Source organism: Aquarana catesbeiana, linkage group LG06 (assembly GCF_042186555.1).
Source record: "Aquarana catesbeiana isolate 2022-GZ linkage group LG06, ASM4218655v1, whole genome shotgun sequence".
Taxonomy (NCBI): Eukaryota; Metazoa; Chordata; class Amphibia; order Anura; family Ranidae; genus Aquarana; species Aquarana catesbeiana.
In genome coordinates this window covers 1224661-1249631 of record NC_133329.1, presented here as the reverse complement: position 1 = coordinate 1249631, position 24971 = coordinate 1224661, and the positions used below count along the sequence as shown (strand labels likewise).

Below are 24971 nucleotides of genomic sequence, written 5' to 3'. Positions count from 1 at the left end.
TGCTCCCCCATGTGGCGGTGTCTGGTAGTGTGTGGATTGCTCCCCCATGTGGCGGTGTCTGGTAGTGTGTGGATTGCTCCCCCATGTGGCAGTGTCTGGTAGTGTGTGGATTGTACCTTATGTGGCGTTCTCGCCTGTCATTCCTCCCACATTCCCGTTCTGGCACACATCCGGCTGCGGTGTTGTTCCTCGGCCCGGTGTCATTTCTCACCAAACAGAAAGTTAATTGTGCTGGACGGCTGTCATGTTATATGATTGGTGCAAAATCCTTCCGATGACTTATTCTAGTTTTAGAACTACAGATGCAACCCCTATTATTAGGTCTTCTTGTGTTTTATATAATTGTTCTGACACGTGTCAAACACTCGGCCCGCCAGACCATTTCATGTGTCCGTCGCACCTTTCTGCAGCACTACCCTTGTCTTCGCCTCCACCTTGTCTCGACAGCAGAGAGGACGACAGAACTCCATCTCCATCTCCCCTGGTCTTGCATTCAGCAGACTCCAGCCCCTCTCTGATCCTCCTCCAGACCCTGCTTTTCAGATTCTTTCTGGGAGCAGCACAAGGTAAGGGAGGGTGGAGACTTGTGTTCTGATGGTGGAGGGACTATTGATATGTGAAGACACAGGGGGGGGGTGCTTTGGACTTAGAAATATTATGAGAATAATTCTAATGGTGTGGGTAGCACTCCACTGACAGCTTAGACAGAATGCCATGGCTGAAATATCTTCTGCCTCCAATAAAGTTCCTTGTGGATGATGCCAGCGGTGAGTCCCTCCTTCTCAGACTCTCATCATCAGCTACAGTAGTGAGAGTGGCATGGGGTCTGCACCCATCCTTAATTGCCCCTGCCTCCTATTATTACTGGTCGTACTTTTATATACTTTATCATATGAAATTATATCTAGTCGAGAGGCTATCTAGGACTCCAACGATTGGCTGGTATCTATGAGAACATTCTCAATCTTAAGGAGGAAGGATGTCTCAGATTCTAGTGGCAAACTTGTGACCCACAACACCAGGGCAAACTTGGTTGTACTTGTCCGGTCTATAGGACAATCCAGAGACTGTGCGCCCTTCTGTCCCACCCTGACAGAAAGTTGCATTACAAAGGATTTAAGAAAAATTAGGCACATGGGACTGCCTCAAACAAGGACACCATTAAGCCTGAAACCCACATGCAAAAATCAGAGGGTGGTTGGGCTCCTGGGCATGGAAGTGGAGAGTCTCGAGATTGTTCAGGGGAAGGATTACCTTGGACAGGGCAGTATCTCCGATCGGGACAAAAGTGATGAAAGAGTTCCAGTGCTGATTTCTGGAAATTTAGGATCCACCTGCATTTTTGTAGAGTCTGCACAGTCCATTGGACATTGGCTGATTGGATGACCGTCTGAGAAGATAAGGAAAACAAGAACAGGGTGTAGCACCTTGGTGAAGACCCAAGGTGCAGTGGACAGGGCAAATAGAACAGCAACATTGCATGACCTTAGCACAACATGCAGGCAGCCCTAATGTGCTGAAAAGATGGGGACATGCAAGTAGACATCCTTGATGTCCACCACAGCCAGAAGGTGTCTTGTATGGAAGGAAATCAATGACCCAAGTTGGCAGATTCCATGCAGAATTTTGAACCCCGGGCAGATGCTCCCTTTTGTTTGGAAAGAGTGAACAGATTGTTCCACGAAAGTTGTTTTTTGTTTTTCCAATTAATACAACAATCTTGATGGACACAAAGGCCAGACATTTCCCCCTTGACAAGTAGGGGTGTTTTCTCAGTGCGAGGAAGACATGCTCAGAGATATGAAGGACTTGGGGGTCCATAGCTTATGGCAGAACAAAGTTCAAAAGACTATTCCTGCCTAAGCGAAAATAAACTTTTAGCCTGCCTAGTAAAGGGTGGCCAAATGGACATTTTGCCTTCTTTTTCTGAGGCAAGTATATCATCCTTGTGGTGATCTTTTTGATGACATTGTCAAGGAATTCCCCAAAGAGGTACCCTCCTTTACAGGGCATATGCAAGGGGTGTTTCTGATCCTGATCTTTGGCAGGGCAACATTTGAACTTAAGGGTTCTCCACCTGTATACCAAATGAAGAACCATGCTGAATATTTGGCATAATATATCCACAAGCCCATCAACACCATAGACTAGGGCTAGAGGCATTCACTCTTGCTGCTGTATGACAGAAGATCTGTTAGGCTAGAACCAGGATCCCTTGACAGGACCCTTCGCCAGAAACTAGCAAATGCACATGGTGGAAATGGCAGGTTGTAAGGCAGAATTTGCATAGTAGAATAATACCTTAGAAAAATATCCACATCTGGAGTCTCCCATCTCTGACACATCAGTCTGAAGATGTCATGGTGAAGGGCACATTCCCTTTAGTTCAGGCAGTAACAGCTGAAAAAAAAAACCTGTATTCCAATTGTCCACGCCTGGAATGTGGACAGCTGAGATCACTGGACAGTGTTCCTCCATCCATCATATGATGAGCTGGCTGGCTTCCTTCAAGGCTGCATGATGCCCTGGGTGAATGATACAGGCCACAGCCGTATCATTGTCTGATTGCACCCTGATTGAGTATCCCTGTAGAAGTAAAGTCCATTGCTGAAGAGCCATCCTTATTGCCCTGAGCTCCATTTGGTTGATGTGGAAGCTTGGCTTCCTCTGGTGACCATGTTTCCTGAACTGTGAGAGCCAGAGCAACTGGAATCTGACATTATTACTTTCCAGTAAGATGGCAGAAACAGCTTCCCCATTGTCAAGGCATGTTTGGAAATCCAGCCAGCTAGGAAGTGCCAGGCTGGATAAGAGAATCATAGGTAGATCAACAGAAGGAAGGAGCAACAGAATGTTGTCTGGACGCAGTCTGAAAAGAAATTAGGGGAATGGGACATCCTAGGACAGTGGTTTTCAACTCCTGTCCTCAGGACCCGCTAACAGGCCAGATTTTAAATATTACCATGGGGAGATGCAGACTGTCCTAGGACAACACCATGAGGCTCAGAACTTCTAAGATAGCAAATTTTGTTCTCTGGAAGGAAGACTTGCTTGGGCAGGATCAGACCCAATTATTCCAGGTGAAGAGAAGAATGGAGAGCAGATTTGTGGAAATTGACCAACCAAAAACTTGGAGCATTGCCTTGTGGGTGTTTGCAGAGAGCCAGAAAGGAGATAACTCCTTCAGAAGCAGGTTGTCTAGTAGAGTGGTTCTGAACCTCAGTCCTCAAGTATCCCCAACAGGCCTTGTTTGCAGCTTTTGCTTTATCTTGCACAGGTGCTTTAAATCAGAGTCAATGGCTAGGTATTTTGGAAAGCTATTTCAGAAATTCCCAAAACATGGCCTGGTGGGGGTACTTGAGGCCTGAAGTTGAGAACCACTGGTCTAGAACAGTGGCTGCTGACCTTTTGGAGCACTAAACCAGTGTTTCTCAACTCCAGTGCTCAAGGCGCCCCAACAGGTCATGTTTTCAGGCTTTCCATTATTTTGCACAGGTGATTTGATCAGTTTCACTGCCTTAGTAATTACCACAGCTGTTTCTTCTGAGGGAAATCCTGAAAACATGACCTGTTGGGGCGCTTTGAGGACTGGAGTTGATAAACACTGCACTAAACTAACAATTTTGAATCCTATTGTCCTCTGACATGTATTTTACATGTCTTATACATACAATGATCTGGCGCTCTGCCCCCCGATCACACCGCTGCCTTATACAAATAGAAGGCATCAGTTATTAATGCACACCTACAGTATTGACTTTTAATGCACATTGAGAACATCAGGTGTTATACATTGACCACAAAGTTGATTTGTGGCCGAACCCCTGGGGACCACCAAATTTTTCTCATGGATCAGTGGTTTGCGACTGCTGGTGAAGATAACCTGTGACCTGGATACCCTGAATTCTGAGGACAAGAAGAGGTGCTAGGACCTTTGTGAATACTCTGGGAACAGAAAACAGACCAAAGGGCGGTTCAACAAACTGGAAAATGACCGTATCCTCTTGCAAAGCATAGAAAGCTCTGATGAGGATTAACAGGGATACACACATACGTGTCTTGGATGTCTACGCATGCCTCTCTGAGATGAGGGGAATAATCTTGGATTCCATCTGAAATTTTGGAAATTTAAAAAAGGCATTTGTGTCAGGATCTTACATCCAAGATAGGCTTTGGTACTGTGACCAGATAAGTAAACAGTGAGGGGGGGTAGAGTTTTGAACCCTATTTTGTACTCATTTAAAACTGATTGAACCCACAGGTCTGTGACCAGGAGTTATGCAAACTGAAACAGACGTCCCCACTATTAGGACTGAGGGCTTCCCCTTCTTGGGGAAGAGGGCTTTGAGGGCCAAGAAAAGGATGGCGTGCTCTGCGCTTTGAGGAGGTAGAGGCTTCTGTGGAGGGGGGGGGGGGGGGGGGGGATTATAACTTTGTTTTGGAAAAAGAACCTTCTCTTCTGTGCCATAATCTGTTAACTTATAAAAGTGCCTCACCAAACTTCAGCTGGCCAGGCTTTGAGCCACACAATCATTTGAATAGGAATCAGAGCCATTCTGGATACTTGTGTCATTACTTGTTCTAGATCAGGGTTCCTCAACTAGCATTCCATGGAACCCCAGGATTCCTCCAGAGGATGTTAGGGGTGCCGTGAGCAATTCCTGTTTCTCAGATAAGTTCCCATTGACACCAATGATCTTTGCAACTAATTTTTACAGACAGTCTACTGACTGGAATGGTACCAGCTGATTGGAGAAAAGCCAATGTAGCACCAATATTTAAAAAGGGCCCAAAAAACATCCCTGGGAATTACAGACCAGTTAGTCTAACATCAATAGTATGTAAACTCTTGGAGGGGATGATAAGGGACTATATACAAGATTTTAGTAATAAGAATGATATCATTAGCAGTAATCAGCATGGATTCATGAAGAATCGTTCTTGCCAAACCAATCTATTAACCTTCTATGAGGAGGTGAGTTGCCATCTAGATAAAGGAAGGCCCGTAGACGTGGTGTATCTGGATTTTGCAAAAGCATTTGACACAGTTCCCCATAAACGTTTACTGTACAAAATAAGCTCCGTTGGCATGGACCATAGGGTGAGTACATGGATTGAAAACTGGCTACAAGGGCGAGTTCAGAGGGTGGTGATAAATGGGGAGTACTCAGAATGGTCAGGGGTGGGTAGTGGGGTCCCCCAGGGTTCTGTGCTAGGACCAATCCTATTTAATTTGTTCATAAACGATCTGGAGGATGGGATAAACAGTTCAATCTCTGTATTTGTGGACGATACTAAGCTAAGCAGGGCAATAACTTCTCCGCAGGATGTGGAAATCTTGCAAAAAGATCTGAACAAATTAATGGGGTGGGCGACTACATGGCAAATGAGGTTCAATGTAGAAAAATGTAAAATAATGCATTTGGGTGGCAAAAATCTGAATGCAATCTATAGACTGGGGGGAGAACCTCTGGGGGAATCTAGGATGGAAAAGGACCTGGGGGTCCTAGTAGATGATAGGCTCAGCAATGACATGCAATGCCAAGCTGCTGCTAATAAAGCAAACAGAATATTGGCATGCATTAAAAGGGGGATCAACTCCAGAGATAAAACGATAATTCTCCCGCTCTACAAGACTCTGGTCCGGCCGCACCTGGAGTATGCCGTCCAGTTCTGGGCACCAGTCCTCAGGAGGGATGTACTGGAAATGGAGCGAGTACAAAGAAGGGCAACAAAGCTAATAAAGGGTCTGGAGGATCTTAGTTATGAGGAAAGGTTGCGAGCTCTGAACTTATTCTCTCTGAAGAAGAGACGCTTGAGAGGGGATATGATTTCAATTTACAAATACCGGACTGGTGACCCCACAATATACAAATACTGTACTGGTGACCCCACAATAGGGATAAAACTTTTTCGCAGAAGAGAGTTTAATAAGACTCGTGGCCACTCATTACAATTAGAAGAAAAGAGGTTTAACCTTAAACTACGTAGAGGGTTCTTTACTGTAAGAGCGGCAAGGATGTGGAATTCCCTTCCACAGGCGGTGGTCTCAGCGGGGAGCATTGATAGCTTCAAGAAACTATTAGATAATCACCTGAATGACCGCAACATACAGGGATATGTAATGAAATACTGACACATAATCACACACATAGGTTGGACTTGATGGACTTGTGTCTTTTTTCAACCTCACCTACTATGTAACTATGTAACTCTCTGTAAAGGGAGAATTCTTCCCACTGACCATCACACTAATGTGTCATGAGATGTAGATAGTCATTTTTAGCAGGGCTCACTGAGACCGGAAATTTATTTCAAGGATTCCTGTGTGTTGAGAAAGGCTGTTCTAGAGCATCAACACCAGAAGAACAAAGCAGAAAGTAACTGCTGTAATTACTCAGTTAAATAACAGCCCTGGAAGACAGGCTCACTTTGGCTGTTCATTGTCCCCATCTAGTTAGCTGCAGTTAGAAATTGCAGCAATAGCTGGTTGCAGAGCTGGGCCTGCCAATAAAGGCAAGCCTTAAAGAGCAAACTTTCCATCAGCAGAATCTTTAAAAGTATAAACATCTTCTATTGGCACAGTGAGTGTTAGGAGCGAGACTGCAAGATCTACTACCAGAACAGACCATTTCTTTGTGAACAAATTTCCCACTGGCAAGAGGTCACAAAGGATTTTTCGGAGGAGTGAAAATCTTTTCTGGATTGACCCATGCCCCTCAATGAACGAGAACGAAATCCCAATTCTATCCATTAGTATCCCAGATCACGTAATTTAGTGCAGCCTTAACTCTGTCTGCTCTTTGACACAGGGGGTCCTTTGAAGCAAACCTGTGCTTGCCCCTATACAAGACAAAACCCAAGATGCCCCCAACATGCCACTGTGACAAAGATACTGCCCACACCAAGATCCCGCCAGCACAGTACGGTGAGAAAACAGAAGTCAGACATTTATTTGCCATCACATATGTGATACATTTCCTCTGCCTTTCTGCCATATATGTGTTTGGGAATCAATGTATAAAATATTTTTTTCTAAAGCAGTGTGCTGGTGAGGTCTTGGATTTTGGACTGTATGATTGATGTCACCATCTGTTACTTCACTTAACCACCCACCATTGCTCAAGGTCATTCGGCTGTAAGAAGTACACTTGGTTTCTTTTTAGATTTGCCCTATACAGGGTCACTGTAATGCCCCTTCTTGAACCGTTTTTTCACTCACTGCTCCATTCAGCCACTGGGAGAGAGAAACACAGCTGGAGCCACTTGGAAGACTCACTTCCTGAACCCAGTGGACAGTGCTGAGCCAATCACTACATTGTCACATGACAGGCACGGGAGAGAATGGCATCCTCCACCATACCCAGGTCATTTCTCCTGGTGGCTGAATGGAGCAAGGGGGGGAAAAGAAAAGGGGAGTACAGCATGTGCTACGAGGGAGGGGGGGGGAAGGGTTGCATTGTGCTGCATGGGTGAAGCCAAGGTTTGCCATCAAGTGACCCTTTAATTAGAGCAATAGGGAGGTGGCCATATCTCAGCCATATGGTCCCTTCACTTTACTCTCATGAAATGTTAGGATGGAACATGAAGCAGGTTTAATATCACGGGCAAAGGGAATCTATCATGAAAGCAATGCTGAGTTCCTAGCACAGAATGTGCTTCTTAAGCCTCGCTCTCATGGGGCCATAGAGGGCCTTGCACCCGCACAGATGTCAGAGCTTCCGAGTATGTGCAGCCGCTGCATCCCAACTGGCTACCCGCATGGGGATGCACAGAACACCTGTGCAGGTAAACACGGCCCTCCCATGGCGCACACATTGATAGGCCCCATATAAACAAGGCCTAAGGGTCAAACACGTGTCCTGTATTTAGCACAAGGAGACTGAAGGGCCAATCACAGTCACTGCAGATTCCAGCAGCTCCACCGCCCTACTCTCTCTTCACCCAATCATCGGTTCCCAGCACTGCCCAGAGGTGACGCCGATACCAATAGTGGACACGTTCAGCCAGCTGATGGCTTCCAGCACTTCACAGAAGAGGATGGTGAGAGAAATGCAACACTATTAAGAGCTTTATTCCAACAATACAAGACAAAAATAGAGAGCTTTATGTGCATTGCTAGCTAAAATAATAATAATAAAACTATACAAACAGTTCATGATAGATTCCCTTTAACAAGACGCTGTGTGCTCCAGCCATGCCACTCATTCGTACAGACGCGTCTCATTAAACGTTATACACTTAACACTTTATTTTCATGAAAGAATTACAGGAACTTGTGTAGAAACATCCGGAGACTCGGGGCTCAGGCCACTCCCGTGGGTTCCTGTCTAATGTCCAAAGACTCGGGGCTCAGGCTCAGGTCACTCCTGCGGATTCCTGTCTAATGTCCGGAGACTCGGGGCTCAAGTCACTCCTGCAGATTCCTGTCTAATGTCCGGAGACTCGGGGCTCAGGTCACTCCTGCAGATTCCTGTCTAATGTCCAGGAACTCGGGGCTTAGGTCACTCCTGCGGATTCCCATCCAATACTCAGCCAATCCAGCAGGAAATCCTTCGGCTCCTCAGCAGAAACATCCCTTCCACCTTTAGCGGATGCCGACTGCTGTTCTTTCGGTTCTCTTTGCATAGATTGTGTGTCTCAATATTGGGGCCCCTAGCTAGCCCCCGGAATGGTTGGGACAGTCCTCAGCGCCCTGCTCCCCATCCTGACAAGGACAAAAGCCTGCTCTCCACGAGCTCCACCTCACGTTTTGGCCTTTCTACCTCTGTTGCTGCTGGGAAAATATTGAAGTTGACTGCGTGACGAGCGTGTGTTACTGGCGGGGTTGGCAGTAAGGGAACTGCGCAAAACCCGTTCTGCTGGGGAACAATGACGTTTTTTTCTTGCCCCTTTTTGTTTGCCACTGGAGCTACCATTGGGGGAGGAGGAGGTTGGGCTGGGGGAGCTTTCACTGGGGGGTTTGCGTTTTTTGGTGGCAGATTTTTCTGAAGTAGGAGTAACACGGGGAGAACGCCCACGCTGGGCTTTGGGAGATGATACTCCAGAGTTTTTGGAGACTAGAAGAGGAGTCTGGCTGGTCTCCAATCGAGTCCTGGCGCTGCGGGTTAAAGGAGTCCTTATCTGCTCGTCTTCTGAGGAGTCATCGGTGTCAGCGAGAGAAGAATTCTGCTCCTTAGAATCGGTGGTTTCTGCTTTCAGTGGCTTCCTCTGACAGGCCCTTGTAGTCATCTGAGGACTGGGACTCCTGTCAGGAGAACTGTCCAATTTGTAATTGTGCGATGTCAGACTACAGTTCGTTTTAGGGACCATCTGTGACCTGGGTGGCCGGCCACGTCTACGCTTAGACGGTGTGACTGGCTCATCAGCACCACTGCTGCTCGTGGCCTCCCCGCCCACTGAGGGAATGTTGGAAGAAACAACAGGAATGGTAGATTTAGTGGTGGGATCACAAAGAGCTGACAAAAGGGTATCGCTGCGTCTTCGATCATCAGAGAAGGATTTTGCTTCTGTAGTGTGCACCTGAGAACGGTTGCGTGCAGCATCTCCAACAACAGAGGCAGGGGGTGTAGGTGAAGCTATAACAGGAGACCTTGGTGATGCACAAATGGGAGATGGAGGCAGCACACCAACTGGAGAGACTACAATCGGGGACCGCAAAACTCTAAGGGGTGAGGCCGCAGGGGACGTAGACGAGGCAGCTGGAGAGGATTCTCGTCGCTTTGGGGGTCGTCCTCTCTTCCTCTTCTCAGCAGAACTGTTTTCACTCTCTGAATTCAACTTGGAGGAAGAGCTGGGACTAGCGGGAGTCTGGCCAGGGCAGGGGGGAGATAACTCAGAAATGACTGCCGGGGGAGGAGGAGGATGGGGCTCAGGAGGCTTGTCTTCCAGAGGCAGGTCAGGGACTGCAGTGGGGGAGGATATGTCTACACTAATCTTGGGGGGTCTTCCTCTTTTTCTCTTTGGTGGGGGACTTCCAGTCTCAGAGGAGTCCTCAGACAGGAGATCACGGGGAGGACTCTGATACTCAGGAACATTTGGACTGAGTACTCCATTGTCTAAAGAAGCTTGCTCTCCTTTTACCTTAGTGTGGCGGCGAGCAGCAGGAAGCCTCTCTTGTACCACAGTAACCAGACGTCCAGGCAATCGCCTCAGCACTTTCGCGGCTGGGGAGTTGTCACTAGCTCCAGCCAGCAGAATCTCACAGTCTGCAGTGACTTTCCTCCGAGGTGTGCGGGGTGGAGTGGGTTCTTCCTGCGGACTAGTCCCAGGGCTGCCTGGGGCCTGTCTACAAGTCACAGGGCTGCCGGGGGCCTGTCCACAAGTCACAGGGCTGCCGGGGGCCCGTCCACAAGTCACAGGGCTGCCGGGGGCCCGTCCACAAGTCACAGGGCTGCCGGGGGCCCGTCCACAAGTCACAGGGCTGCCGGGGGCCCGTCCACAAGTCACAGGGCTGCCGGGGGCCCGTCCACAAGTCACAGGGCTGCCGGGGGCCCGTCCACAAGTCACAGGGCTGCCGGGGGCCTGTCCACAAGTCACAGGGCTGCCGGGGGCCTGTCCACAAGTCACAGGGCTGCCTGGAGTAAGCTCTGTACTTGGCGCACACACAGTTTCCTCCTCCTCCACCGGAGCTGGGCCTTCATCCTCTGCTTCTTGTTTAACAGTCTCTGTGGTACTTTCCTCTGTCTGAGGGACTGGGGGCGCTATAGGGGACATGGTGGATTCTGATGTGACAGCAGTACTACAAGATGTCTCCGCATCATGGCCGCCGTCTTCCACATCCGGAACGGGGGGCACTTCAAGTGTCTGGGTGGAGACTTCACAATGGTCCTCTTGGGCAGAGAGAGGAACATCTGAAACGGCTAAGCTCTCTGCGATGTCTGTGGGCTCAGCCGCCTTGTTTCCTCTCAGTCTTTCGCTCATTCTAATGCCGACACGTTCTCCAGGTGTTCGGGCCGGTGTGGGTGTTCGCACCCTGCGGTTTTTTCTTATTTCTTCATCCCATTTTTCTTCAATACTCTGACCACTCTCGTCTTTGGCTAGGATCAGATCCTTGCGGGCGGCTTCTACTTGTTCCTGCAATGAAGACAGATTGGAAAGGGGTGACAACCACACTTAAAATGTACCCATGTGAAAAAAAAAAATACACCACATACCCAAAAGTTGGAGTGCCCCTGACCACCACACCTATGAGCTTAAAAGTTGGGAGTGCCCCTGACTACCACACCTATGAGCTTAAAAGTTGGGAGTGCCCCTGACCACCACACCTATGAGCTTAAAAGTTGGGAGTGCCCCTGACCACCACACCTATGAGCTTGTTGGACATCCCATTCCTGATCTATGGACATGAATACAGAATTGCCACACCTCCCTCCAATAACCAACAGAGTTACCACTCCCCCATTAATATGAAGTCGTCCCCCTTCATCCACTCTTCTGGGAAGACTTTCCACAAGATTTTGGAGGGTGTCTGTGGGAATTTGTGAGGTCAAGCACTGATGTTGGATGAGAAGACCTGACTCACATGTTGGGCACCAAAAAAAAAGATCCGACTCACATGTTGGGCGCCAAAGAAAAAAGACCTGACTCACAATCGCCATTCCAATTCATCCCAAAGGTGATCAGTAGGGATGAGGTCAGAGCTCTGTGCAGGACACTGGAGTTCCTCCACACCAAACTGGTCACACCATGTCTTTATGGAGCTGGCTTTGTACACGGGGGGGCACAGTCATACTGGAACAGAAAAAGGTCTTCAAACTGTTACCACAAGGTTGGAAGAACACAATTATCTTTGTCTACAATGTCTTTGTAGGATGGAGTATTACCAGGACCCTTCACTGGAGACACCTGAACTCCATCAATGGGGGGGGGGGGGGGGGTGGTTCATTGTAAATCTGACCATGTAGTGTGGAAGCCTGCCTTGTGGAATGCAAAGACTGTGAATAGCAAACATTTCATTGCCCCAGAGCCAGTACTTGAAACCCAAGCTTCCATTCTGGCTTTATCACACAGGTGTTTGCAGAGATTCCCATGGTAGAGCAATCCTTACCTCGGCCTGTTTCAGTTCCTCTCTGCTGACTTCCTCCAGAGAGGCTTCCAGGAAGTACATGGCATATCGTTCAATTGGAGTCAGCTAGGAAGACAATGTTATTGGTTAATGTTTTGGCTTGGACGTAGCTCAGACTACACATCATGGTAACTCTGAACACACATTACCTGCTCCACTAGTGCCGAGATCTCCTGCTCCACCCGGTTCTGCTCTTCTTCCTCTGGCTCCAGGGGAACATTCTCATTAAACTCTGCAAGATCAGCAACCTGCTCAGCCTTGACCAGAGAGGCAGCCAGGGTGTCCTCCTCGTCCTCTGCTCGGCCCAGCGCCTGAAAAACACGTCCATATGAGAAGGGGGGAGCAGACCAGGACACAGTCTATAGACTAAGGTCCTGGGTCAAAGAGGTCAGAGAAGTACAAAGTGCTAGTACCTGCTCCAAGATATTACTCTGCCGCAATGACGCTCCTTCCTCCGTGCTCTGCGCAGGCGACACTGCACGCGTTTCACTTTCCTTGCGAGGAATATCTTCCATGTCAAAAAGCTCCCGGATAGTATGCTGGAAGACAGAAAGAGATGAGAACCCCGATACTAACGCAACCCACAGGTCAGCATGGAACAAGGGCCAACCACATCGCATACTTCGGAGCACGTGCAAGAAACCCGGAATGTGATAGACTAAACCTCTGAGGTGTAAGGAACACGGATGGGACAGAAGACTAAGCCACCGGTGTAAAGAACTCAGGATGGAGTACACCAAACCCCTGAGGTGTAAGAAACCCGGAATGGGGAAGACTAAACCCCTCAGATGTAAGGAACCCGGAACGGGAAGGACTAAACCTCTGAGGTGTAAGGAACCTGGAAGACTAAACCCCTCAGATGTAAGGAACCCGGAACAGGAAAGACCCCTCAGATGTAAGGAACCTGGAACGGGGAAGATTAAACCCCTCAGGTGTAAGGAACCCAGAACGGGGAAGACTAAACCCCTCAGATGTAAGGAACCTGGAAGGGGGAAGACGAAACCTCTGAGGTGTAAGGAACACGGATGGGACATAAGACTAAGCCACTGAGGTGTAAAGAGCTTGGGATGGAGAACACTAAACCAGAGGTGTAAGGAACCTGGAACGGGGAAGACTAAACCCCTCAGATGTAAGGGACCTGGAAGGGGGAAGACTAAACCTCTGATGTGTAAGGAACCTGGAACGGGGAAGACTAAACCCCTCAGATGTAAGGAACCCGGAACGGGGAAGACTAAACCTCTGAGATGTATAGAACCCAGAACGGGGAAGACTAAACCTTTGAGGGTCTCTCTCCTCAACTGGACTAATAGAACAAATATACACACACACACACACACAAACACTGGCAGTGTCATAAACTCTAATAATATGATATAAATATTACAATATTAAATTACTAAAAGGAGTATATATATATATATATATATATATATATATATATATATATATATATATATATATATATATATATATATATATATATATACACATACATATATACACACACACACACATATATATATATATACACATACATACATGTGTTGCGCTCGGGGACACAGCCTTGACCACCGCTGGAAAAGGCAGCTGAATGTGGTAGGAGACACCGCACTATCCCCGTATGGTCTGCTGCTACGACCTTGTTTAATGTTATGCTGGTTTGCCATTTTGTTGATGTAAGTGCAATTCCTAAGAGGGGGTGTTTTTGTGGAAACTAATAAATAGTTTTAAAATGGGATTAGACTATGGAGTTCATTTTCTTTTTGAATGGAGCCGATCACTGTGTGACCCTCCTGTGCAGCTTTCCCTAGAAGATTAGAAACCGATATCAAACCAGTGCGTGTTTTCTTTTTGCCTGTAACTCAGTTGATTTCGGTAAGAGTTCAATTTGAAGGGGGGATTAGGGGGGTATGTGAGTCGTCCCCCCCCCCCCCGCTTCTACACGTGTGGAGGGGTTGGTGATGGTGATAGCCTAGCATCTTGCAGGCAGAAACTGAACTCTTTTCTGGACAATCCCACGGAAATTGAGCTGCAATGTATTAGGGACTACGGGAATAGGCGCAGTTTTCTACACATTTTTTAATTCTGGACTAATAGAACGCATGACAGGCTACATCTGACTCCTTTAAGATTAGTTAGTAATCACATACATATCTGGGCTAACATTCCAGATCAGCCTCTTATCCAGGGTTCTGCAGAACCTCGGGGTTCCACTAGAGATTGTTGGGACTACTTGAGCAATTTCTGCCTCTCCGATAAGTAAAATCGCTGACACCAATCAGTGCTGATCTTTTTAGCCATCGGTAATTGGGGGGGGGGGTTCCTTAATGAAGACCAACATAGGAAACAATCTTCCCAGTGCCCATCAGGTTTACATCCCATGAGTTCTTAATACAGTAATTATTAGAAGGGGTTCCCCGAAAGGAAAACGTTATTTCCTGGATTTCTCCATGTTCTAAAGGCTGATAAGAGCTGTTGTAGGGGGACAATACCACCATGGGACAGAAGGTCAGGCAGAGCATGGTACATCACATACAGCTCCATAATCTAGTGAATTACCTGCTTGAAATATGCTGTGGTGAAGTTTCCACCTTCAATCGCCATATCTCCCAGCATCCTCTTCTGCTGTGCTTTCTTCAGGATGTTCTCTTCAACCGTCCGCTCGCTCACCAGCCTAGATCAATAAATAGGAATTATGGGATGTCAGGGGGTCGGAGACTACACCACACAGTGGGAGTGTAGGAGGAGTCAATTACCTATAAATCCCAAGTCTGTCCAATTAGAGGAAGGGAAAATACTGAACCAAGCGAGCCTTGGTAGCTGGGTGGGGAGGTGTAGATGAGGGAAGGAAGCCATTATTACCTGTATATGTGTACGTCCCGTGTCTGTCCAATATGGTGAGCGGATAAGACATGCGACCGTCCCAACCAGGACAGGGGGGGCTTTTGGAGGGGAACCTATTGCCTACTGACTATGGGTCCTGGCTTTTGACGGGGCTCTATTCTTGGGAGGTGTGTGCCTGGGAGTTCCTTAGAGTGGTCTTGCTTTGGATTCGGGTCCATGACTCCCCAAGACACACAGACTCTGGGAATCTAGGACCTGCATACAGATTTGGGGCCTTATAACCAAAACCAGCAATAACTGCTTTAGACTATGAGACTCAGAGAAGATGTTAATATGATCAGCTAAAACCAACCTGATACTGGGGTCTCCTGATACAATCTGTTTATTAAAGCGTCTTGTAATAGGAAAAAAACATCACAGGACCTTTTAAATGTGAGATCAAAAAGACCTCAAATCACATTTACACTTAAATGCAATAAAAAATGTCCCCTTTAACGTCGCTTCCATCATCCAATGTTATGGAGCCAAGTGGGGCCGTCATTGCCTCACTCTGCTCCATGTCTCTCACGGGAAAGGATCGGTTTGTCTCCCCCGCTACCGATGGCTAAGGTTAGCGGCGGAGACGACCGGAGTGTGACGGGAAACAACTCTCCCGCCGCTGATAGAAGTGATCTTGCGACAATTCCACCACAAAGACCACTTTTATCTCAAAGAGGACCGCCCGCTGTTTCTGAAAATACCAGAACTAAAAATATACCAAACAAAATCTATTTTACTAATAATATTATTACAATGCACCTCAACACAACCCCCCCCCCCCCCCCCACACCTAACCACGCCCTCAGGCTAAAGAACGATCACACATGTAATCCATGCATGCGGCCTTTTTCCAATAATCCGCTCTTATGTGAAAATTTTGGGGGACGTGAAAGGACAGAAAGAAAAGCTGCACCCCCAGAAACTGACAGACAGCAGCTACGGGGACTTGACATTCCTCCATCTGTCCTTCAAGACCTCCAATCTTCCCAACCCCACCAGACTGACATTCCTCCACCTGTCCTTCTCAAGACCCCTCAAATCTTCCCAACCTCATCCAGACCGACATTCCTCCACCTGTCCTTCTGAAGACCCCCCCAATCTTCCCAACCCCACCCAGACTGACATTCCTCCACCTGTCCTTCTCAAGACCCCCAATCTTCCCAACCTCACCCAGACTGACATTCCTCCACCTGTCCTTCTCAAGACCTCCAATCTACTCCAACCTCACATTCCTCCACCTGTCCTTCTCAAGACCCCCCAATCTTCCCAACCTCATCCAGACTGACATTCCTCCACCTGTCCTTCTCAAGACCCTCAATCTTCCCAACCTCACCCAGACTGACATTCCTCCACCTGTCCTTCTCAAGACCCCCAATCTTCCCAACCTCACCCAGACTGACATTCCTCCACCTGTCCTTCTCAAGACCCCCAATCTACCCAACCTTATCCAGACTGACATTCTCCACCTGTCCTTCTCAAGACCCCCAATCTACCCAACCCCACCCAGACTGACATTCCTCCACCTGTCCTTCTCAAGACTCCCCAAATCTTCCCAACCTCATCCAGACCGACATTCTCCACCTGTCCTTCTGAAGACCCCCCAATCTTCCCAACCCCACCCAGACTGAAATTCCTCCACCTGTCCTTCTGAAGACCCCCCAATCTTCCCAACCCCACCCAGACTGACATTCCTCCACCTGTCCTTCTCAAGACCCCCAATCTTCCCAACCCCACCAGACTGACATTCCTCCACCTGTCCTTCTCAAGACCCCCCAATCTTCCCAACCCCACCCAGACTGACATTCCTCCACCTGTCCTTCTCAAGACCTCCAATCTACTCCAACCTCACATTCCTCCACCTGTCCTTCTCAAGACCCTCCAATCTTCCCAACCACACCCAGACTGACATTCCTCCACCTGTCCTTCAAGACCTCCAATCTTCCCAACCTCACCCAGACTGACATTCCTCCATCTGTCCTTCTCAAGACCCCCCAATCTTCCCAACCTCATCCAGACTGACATTCCTCCACCTGTCCTTCTCAAGACCCTCAATCTTCCCAACCCCACCCAGACTGAAATTCCTCCACCTGTCCTTCTCCAGACCCCCCCAAATCTTCCCAACCTCATCCAGACCAACATTCTCCACCTGTCCTTCTGAAGACCCCCCAATCTTCCCAACCCCACCCAGACTGACATTCCTCCACCTGTCCTTCTGAAGACCCCCCAATCTTCCCAACCCCACCCAGACTGACATTCCTCCACCTGTCCTTCTCAAGACCCCCAATCTTCCCAACCCCACCAGACTGACATTCCTCCACCTGTCCTTCTCAAGACCCCCCAATCTTCCCAACCCCACCCAGACTGACATTCCTCCACCTGTCCTTCTCAAGACCTCCAATCTACCCCAACCTCACCCAGACTGACATTCCTCCACCTGTCCTTCTCAAGACCCCCCAATCTTCCCAACCCCACCCAGACTGACATTCCTCCACCTGTCCTTCTCAAGACCTCCAATCTACCCCAACCTCACCCAGACTGACATTCCTCCACCTGTCCTTCTCAAGACCCCCCAATCTTCCCAACCTCACCCAGACTGACATTCCTCCACCTGTCCTTCTCAAGATCTCCAATCATCTCAACCTCACCCAGACTGACATTCCTCCACCTGTCCTTCTCAAGACCCCACAATCATCCCAACCTCACCCAGACTGACATTCCTCCACCTGTCCTTCTCAAGATCTCCAATCATCTCAACCTCACCCAGACTGACATTCCTCCACCTGTCCTTCTCAAGACCCCACAATCATCCCAACCTCACCCAGACTGACATTCCTCCACCTGTCCTTCTCAAGACCCCCCCAATCTCACCCAGACTGACATTCCTCCACCTGTTCTTCTCAAGACCCCCCAATCTTCCCAACCTCACCCAGACTGACATTCCTCCACCTGTCCTTCTCAAGACCCCCCCAACCTCACCCAGACTGACATTCCCCCACCTGTCCTTCTCAAGACCCCCCCAACCTCACCCAGACTGACATTCCTCCACCTGTCCTTCTCAAGACCCCCAATCTCACCCAGACTGACATTCCTCCACCTGTCCTTCTCAAGACCCCCCCAATCTTCCCAACCTCACCCAGACTGACATTCCTCCACCTGTCCTTCTCAAGACCCCCGAATCTTCCTAAGCTAACCAGAATGTCGTGCACCATCTGCTCCACAGGAATGACTTATTTCCAAGCAGAAATCTGACACTGTGCATTTCATGTGAAGAAACAGGACTACAAAACCGAGTAGAAAAAGTGTCAGCAAATCACAACACCGGTGAGTCTGAAAACCCCTGTACAACCATTCTGCATAACTTCAGTGGGAAAGAGATACCCAGAGCCCCACCTACCCGCTTATAGACTTCTATATTGAAGGGGCATTGAAGCAAGAAATGGTGCATCATCTCCTCCACCCCACCCTTGGACAACCACGGTTCTCCACAGAGCGATAATTCAAGTTGCCCTTCAGAGTCTGCCATGGAACGAGAGCCAGGCCAATATGGTGAGAGGATAAAAAGGAATGGGGGGTTGGGTAGGGTAGGATGACAGGAAGCAGGGTGTACCGATTACCTGTATATGTGTACGTCCCGTGTCTGCCCAATATGGTGAGAGGATAAGAAGGAATGGGGTTGGGTGGGGTAGGATGACAGGAAGCGGGGTGTACTGATTACCTGTATATGTGTACGTCCCGTGTCTGTCCAATATGGTGAGAGGATAAGAAGGAATGGGGTTGGGTGGGGTAGGATGACAGGAAGCGGGGTGTACTGATTACCTGTATATGTGTACGTCCCGTGTCTGTCCAATGCGATGACAGCGGTCCTGTGCTTGTGCATCCATAGTGGGGTTCCAGTCACTGTCATAGAAGATGACTGTATCTGCCCCGGTCAGATTGACACCCACACCCCCACTGCGTGTGGACAGAATAAAACAGAAAATGCGCTTGTCCATGTTAAACCGTTCCATCAAAACCTATAAATAAAGAGACATATATGAAGACTGAACCTACATGTAGGAGATGAAGATATATGGGGGGGGGGGCTACAGGGAGTCTGTGAGAGAGAGGGAGGAGAAAGGGAAGAGGAAGGGAGAAGAGGAGAAAGGGAAGAGGGAGGGAAGGAAGGAGTAAGGGGAAAAGATAGAAAGAAAGATAGATAGATAGATAGATAGATAGATAGATAGATAGAAAGAAAGAAAGAAAGAAAGAAAGAAAGAAAGAAAGAAAGAAAGAAAGAAAAGAAAGCTTACATCTGCCCAGCTCATTAGTGTTGGAGGGGAAATAGAAAGCAGAGCGGAGGAGGGGAAATAGAAAGCAGAGCGGAGGAGGGGAAATAGAAAGCAGAGCGGAGGAGGGGAAATAGAAAGCAGAGCGGAGGAGGGGAAATAGAAAGCAGAGCGGAGGAGGGGAAATAGAAAGCACAGCGGAGGAGGGGAAATAGAAAGCACAGCGGAGGAGGGATGGGATCTCATCTCCCTCTTATTACCTGTCTCTGTTCCACACGTGTAGATCCATCCAGTCGCAGGTAGATGTGTCCGTGGTAGTTGAGGAATTGCTCCAGGACATCCAACATTCGGGTCATCTGAGTAAATAAGAGGACACGATGGCCTCCATATTTCAGCTCCCGCAGCAAGCGGTCCATAGTCTGTAACTTTCCTGTTGGGGACACAGGGTATTACAAAGATCCCGGACTCGGCACCAACCGACTCTATGGATGGGAATATACGGAATACGTACTGAAGGTTGGGAATGAAGACTTACCACAGTCATACTGTATGAGCCGTAGGTCTGGGAACTGAGTCCTCATGTTGGAGATGATTCGATGTAGACAGCGAGTGTGAGAGGTCAGCTCCCGGGACAACGTCTCTCTGAACAGGGACTCCTGAAGAAGCATGGAGGGGGGAGGGTGCGAGGTGTGCAGAGTGATCTGGGGGGGCCTCCACAGGAGGCATAGCGATGATAAACCTGGGAGGAGACAGAAGATGCCTGTGAGGGGGGGGCTCCTCCTACACGAGTCTATAATACCCTCTCTAATTCCCAGATTACAATACACTCCCTTCACCCCCCTGATACCCAAACTGCACGAACACCAAAGGTTCCAATCCCCCCCAACTCATACCCTGACTGCACTATCAACCCCCCACCCAATCTTCAAACGCCGTCATTCCTCCCAATCACCATCATACCTCTCAATGGTCTGACGCAACTGCTCCAGGCGTTGTTCTGGGGTGAAGATACACCTCCTCAAAGCATCTGTCTGAGGGTAGGTACAGTAAGTCCCAGAAAGCGACGTCTGCAGAGTACAGACACTGAGGACTTCGGTGCCATACACCGGGGATAGGCTGCATCGTCTCTCATTCAGGTGGAATATCCGTTCCAATCTCTCCATCTTCTGCTTTTTCCGTCGTTCCTCCAGAGGTTCCTACAGGAAGATCATACATGTAAGAAGAGACATCTCTCCTGGTACAGGCTCAGCATTGGTAAATGCCTCCTAAGATTTCTCACCAAGTAGAAGGGAGAGCGGGGTGGTGGGCGGCAGCAGTCGTCTCGGCCTGACGCATGTGTTGATGGCGGCGCTGTGAGTAATACGGGACTCGTCTCCTTCCAGTGTGATCTCTGACTCGGACGCTGTACTGAAGGTGACACTGACCGGTGGAGGACCAGCAATGGAGAGGGACAGAGAGGACTCTGGGAAATTCTTGGATTCCTGGCTATTGACAGATGTGGGAAGTGTGGAAGCCGTGTCTGGGGTGTTGGTCAGGGGGGACAGGGAGGTTGATAGGTTGGAATGTGATGTAAAAGGGGAGGGCGATGGGGCAGGTTTAGGAACAGTTATCCCGGGGGGCTGTGCATCCATTGGCTGAGAAGGGAGAAGAGGCATGTGAGAGGGAGCAGAAAGCACTAAGGAAGGGGAAGAAGCGGTGAGCGTTAAGGGAGCAGACACAGAGATGACCAAGGGATTGGTGCCAGAGGAGGGCAGCAGTGAGACCGGAGCATGGTCCACAGACGAAGCCAGAATGGGTGAAGATAAGTCAGGTGCCTGGGCCGGACCCGACACCAGTAAGAGAGATGAAGGGTCTGGTGAGGAGGCTGGCAGAGAGGACACAGGGGCGGGGGTGGAGGCAGTTAGTAAAGGTAAAGGAATAGGAGTGGAGGCTGGCAGTGATGGGAGAGGAGCCGGAGCTGAGGCGGGCATTGATGGGATTACTGTGGAGGCTGGAAGAGAAGGCAGGGGGGCTGGTGCCTTGATTTGTACCATGGGCATGACAGGCTGAGCTGAACCCGGGGTTGGCACTGACGCTACCAATGTGGAAACCACAGCTGGCTTCAAAGCAGCTGACGGGGAGTAATGGCCCCTGGGGTCTCAGCAGACAGGGAACACGAAGCTGGGACCTCGGGGAGTACAGAAGCCATAGAGGTGGGGGCTTCCACCAATCCAGATGGTAGCAGAGTTGGGGCTTTGACCTGGACAGTAAGTAAAGGGGCTGATGGTTTAGGCAGCAAAGAGGGAAAGGAAGTGGAGGTGGACAGCAGGGGGGAGGGGGGAATTGGTGAAAGAGGACACGGACGTGGTGTACATTACTGATGCCACAGCCCCCTGGGCCCTCATTGCGGTGGGCTGGTTGGGGACACAGGTGGTGAGAACAGAAGATGCCTGAGTGGCAGTGGATGCAGGAAGTAATGGCACGTTGGTAGAGGCAGACGTTACACAAAGTAATGGGACTTTACCGGATGCTGCCGCCAATAAAGGAAACGCATTAGATACAGGAGCCGGCAGTATGGGCATTGGAGCCGAAGCCGTGGGGGGTAATTTGAGAGCTGTGTTAAGTACAAGGGGGGGCAGTGTGTCTAATGAAGTGTCTAGCAAAGGCATGGGGGCTGAGTCCGGAGACAAAAGTAATGGCTGGTTACCGGACGCCTCCAGCATAGAAGCGGTGGCCGCCAGCAGGGTTCCTGGAGTCGGAGTGGACAGCACCGGTAAGGGGCTGGAAGTAGGGGCCGGCAGGGGAGCAGATACAGGAGATGAAAGCACAGGGACCGCGGATGGCATCCCTACCGACGGGTGCGGCACCGTCAATGGGTTCTGGCTGGCAGATGAAATGGGTAAGGGAGCTGCAAATGAAGCCAGCTGGCCAGACACAGGGCCAGCCAGCAATGGCAGAGAGGCAGATACAGAGGCAGAGGGCAACGGGGCCGATAAGGATTGGGAAACCAGCAATGGCAGAGAGGCAGACACAGAGGCAGAGGGCAACGGGGCAGATAAGGATTGGGCAACCAGTAATGGCAGAGAGGCAGAGGGTAATGGGGCAGACAGAAATGGCAGAGAGGCAGACACAGAGGCAGAAGGTAATGGGGCAGACAGAAATGGCAGAGAGGCAGAGGTCAATGGGGCAGATAAGGAAGGAGCAGATAGAAATGGCAGAGAGGCAGAGGTTAATGGGGCAGATAAGGATTGGGCAGCCAGTAATGGTAGAGAGGCAGACACAGAGGGCAGAGGGTAACGGGGCAGATAGCAATGGCAGAGAGGCAGACACAGATGGTAACGGGGGCCGATAAGGATGGGGGCGGCCAGTAATGGCAGAGAGGCAAGACACAGATGGTAACGGGGCCGATAAGGATGGGGCGGCCCAGTAATGGGCAGAGAGGCAGACACAGATGGTAGCGGGGCAGGATAAGGACGGGGGAGGCAGTAATGGCAGAGAGGCAGACACAGAGGCAGAGGGTAACGGGGCAGATAAGGAAGAGGCGGCCAGAGCGGGAAAGGCAGCTGCATTGGGGGGGTTATAAATGACTGGGGTGGGGCCAGCGTTCGTAGAAGCCAGAGGAGACAAAGCCAGGAGGGAGAGAGGACTGGTCAGGAAACGAGCAGCATTGGAGGAGGCGGAGTTGGCGATGAGGGGCCGGCACTAAGCTCAGGTTGTAAGTGGGAGGAGACACTTTGGGGATGTTGGCGGCAGGCGGGGAAGGAGAGTTCACCGTACTAGGCACACTGGGCATGGGTACTGCAGGTGGTAAGGAGGTCAGACAACTGGTTCTGGAGGCCATTTCCATTCTGCACGGGGTGACTATCCAGGAGGGCAAATTCCGGATTCTGGGAGGATTTCAGAAATATAGGGGAGGAGTCTGAACCAAACCGTGGGCTGGGTGGTAGCGCCATTAGAAGGGGCAGAGGCGAGGGTGGAAAAGGGGGAGCAGTTTGTCATTGCTGGAATTGCAGAATGTCCAGTAGGGGGATGAGTGGTGGTTTGTCAGTTGTACCGTGGGGGATGGGCCCGTTGTCACAAGGCGTAAGGCAACACCAGACAGAGGGGGGGTGGGGGAATCCTCAGTACTCGGGACAATGGTAACACGGAGAAGGAAAGCCTTGAGGTCATCGTTGGGCTGGAGACCATTAGGAGAGGACTGGAGGCCAACGTTATGTTAGAGGGTGGCAACAGCTGGAGCTGTAAGGAGAGAAGAATCCGGATCAGTATAAAAAAGACAGAAGAGAACGCTATGCTGGAATCCATCACCGAAGATCACATATATACCTGCTCTGTCCACCGATCCATCCCGGGGGGGTCATCTGCTCACCGGTGTGCACAACTAGGCAGAACCCGGGAGAAACTGGCCGTACCTGAGGAGCCAGTGGAGGGCGCTGAGGAGAGGACTGAACTTCTCTAGGTGCTTGTCTGACCACAATCTTCATCACAACCGGGAGTATTCACTACTGCGGGAGAGAGAGAGGCGGCAATGAGAGCATTAACTACTGAGAGAGACCGGCAATGAGAGCATTCACTACAGAGAGAGAGAGACCGGCAATGAGAGCATTCACTACAGAGAGAGAGAGACCGGCAATAAGAGCATTCACTACAGAGAGAGAGAGACCGGCAAATGAGAGCATTCAATACTTGGAGAGAGACCGGCCAATGAGAGCATTCAATACTTGGAGAGAGACCGGGCAATGAGAGCATTCACTACAGAGAGAGAGAGAGACCGGCAATGAGAAGCATTCACTACAGAGAGAGGAGAGAGAGACCGGCAATGAGATCATTCACTACTGAGAGAGACCGGCAATGAGAGTATTTCACTACTGAGAGAGACCGGCAATGAGAGCATTCACTACTGAGAGAGACCGGCAATGAGAGCATTCACTACTGAGAGAGACCGGCAATGAGAGCATTCACTACTGAGAGAGACCGGCAATGAGAGCATTCACTACTGAGAGAGACCGGCAATGAGAGCATTCACTACTGAGAGAGAGACCGGCAATGAGAGCATTCACTACTGAGAGAGAGACCGGCAATGAGAGCATTCACTACTGAGAGAGAGAGCCGGCAATGAGAGCATTCACTACTGAGAGAGAGGACCGGCAATGAGAGCATTCACTACTGAGAGAGAGACCGGCAATGAGAGCATTCACTACTGAGAGAGAGAGACCGGCAAGGAGAGCATTTACTACTGAGAGAGATCGGCAATGAGAGCATTCACTACAGAGAGAGTGACCGGCAATGAGAGTATTTACTACTGAGAGAGACCGGCAATGAGAGCATTCACTACTGAGAGAGACCGGCAAGGAGAGCATTCACTACTGAGAGAGAGACCGGCAATGAGAGCATTCACTACTGAGAGAGAGACCGGGCAATGAGAGCATTCACTACTGAGAGAGGACCGGCAATGAGAGCATTCACTACTGAGAGAGACTGGCAATGAGAGCATTCACTACTGAGAGAGAGACCGGCAATGAGAGCATTCACTACTGAGAGAGAGACCGGCAATGAGAGCATTCACTACTGAGAGGAGACCGGCAATGAGAGCATTCACTACTGAGAGAGACCGGCAATGAGAGCATTCACTACTGAGAGAGACCGGCAATGAGAGCATTCAATACTGAGAGAGAGAGAGAGAGAGACCGGCAATGAGAGCATTCACTACAGAGAGAGAGAGACCGGCAATGAGAGCATTCACTACAGAGAGAGAGACCGGCAATGAGATCATTCCA

At 49.6% G+C, this 24971-nt stretch overlaps 2 protein-coding genes across 2 annotated transcripts; both read right to left on the bottom strand.

The window, feature by feature from the left end:
* Window positions 1–8053: 8053 nt before the first annotated feature.
* Window positions 8054–22566, bottom strand: LOC141148108 (uncharacterized). The gene is made up of 10 exons (XM_073635265.1): window positions 20495–22566; window positions 20176–20411; window positions 19751–19954; window positions 19476–19645; window positions 18767–18963; window positions 14627–14741; window positions 12481–12606; window positions 12217–12378; window positions 12050–12133; window positions 8054–11076 (listed from the first exon to the last, which is right to left on the bottom strand). Exons 3-10 carry the CDS (start codon window positions 19881–19883, stop codon window positions 8746–8748), a joined length of 3318 nt encoding a protein of 1105 aa, XP_073491366.1. The 5' UTR covers window positions 19884–19954; window positions 20176–20411; window positions 20495–22566; the 3' UTR covers window positions 8054–8745.
* Window positions 22567–23336: 770 nt separating this feature from the next.
* On the bottom strand, window positions 23337–23682 carry LOC141148114 (helicase SRCAP-like; the record flags this gene model as incomplete). Its single annotated transcript, XM_073635277.1, is given in 2 exon segments — window positions 23337–23433; window positions 23521–23682. Coding segments are annotated over 2 exon segments (190 nt in total), but the record flags the coding sequence as incomplete, so codon positions are not given.
* Window positions 23683–24971: the final 1289 nt, after the last annotated feature.

Coding starts and splice junctions, on each gene's coding strand:
- LOC141148108 (XM_073635265.1), bottom strand. CDS start 19,883: ATGCTTCTTCAGGAGTCCCTGTTCAGAGAGACGTTGTCCCGGGAGCTG. Junction 19,646..19,750: donor GCTCATACAGTATGACTGTG/GTAAGTCTTCAT, acceptor TGTCCCCAACAG/GAAAGTTACAGACTATGGAC. Junction 12,134..12,216: donor TCTCGGCACTAGTGGAGCAG/GTAATGTGTGTT, acceptor TTGTCTTCCTAG/CTGACTCCAATTGAACGATA.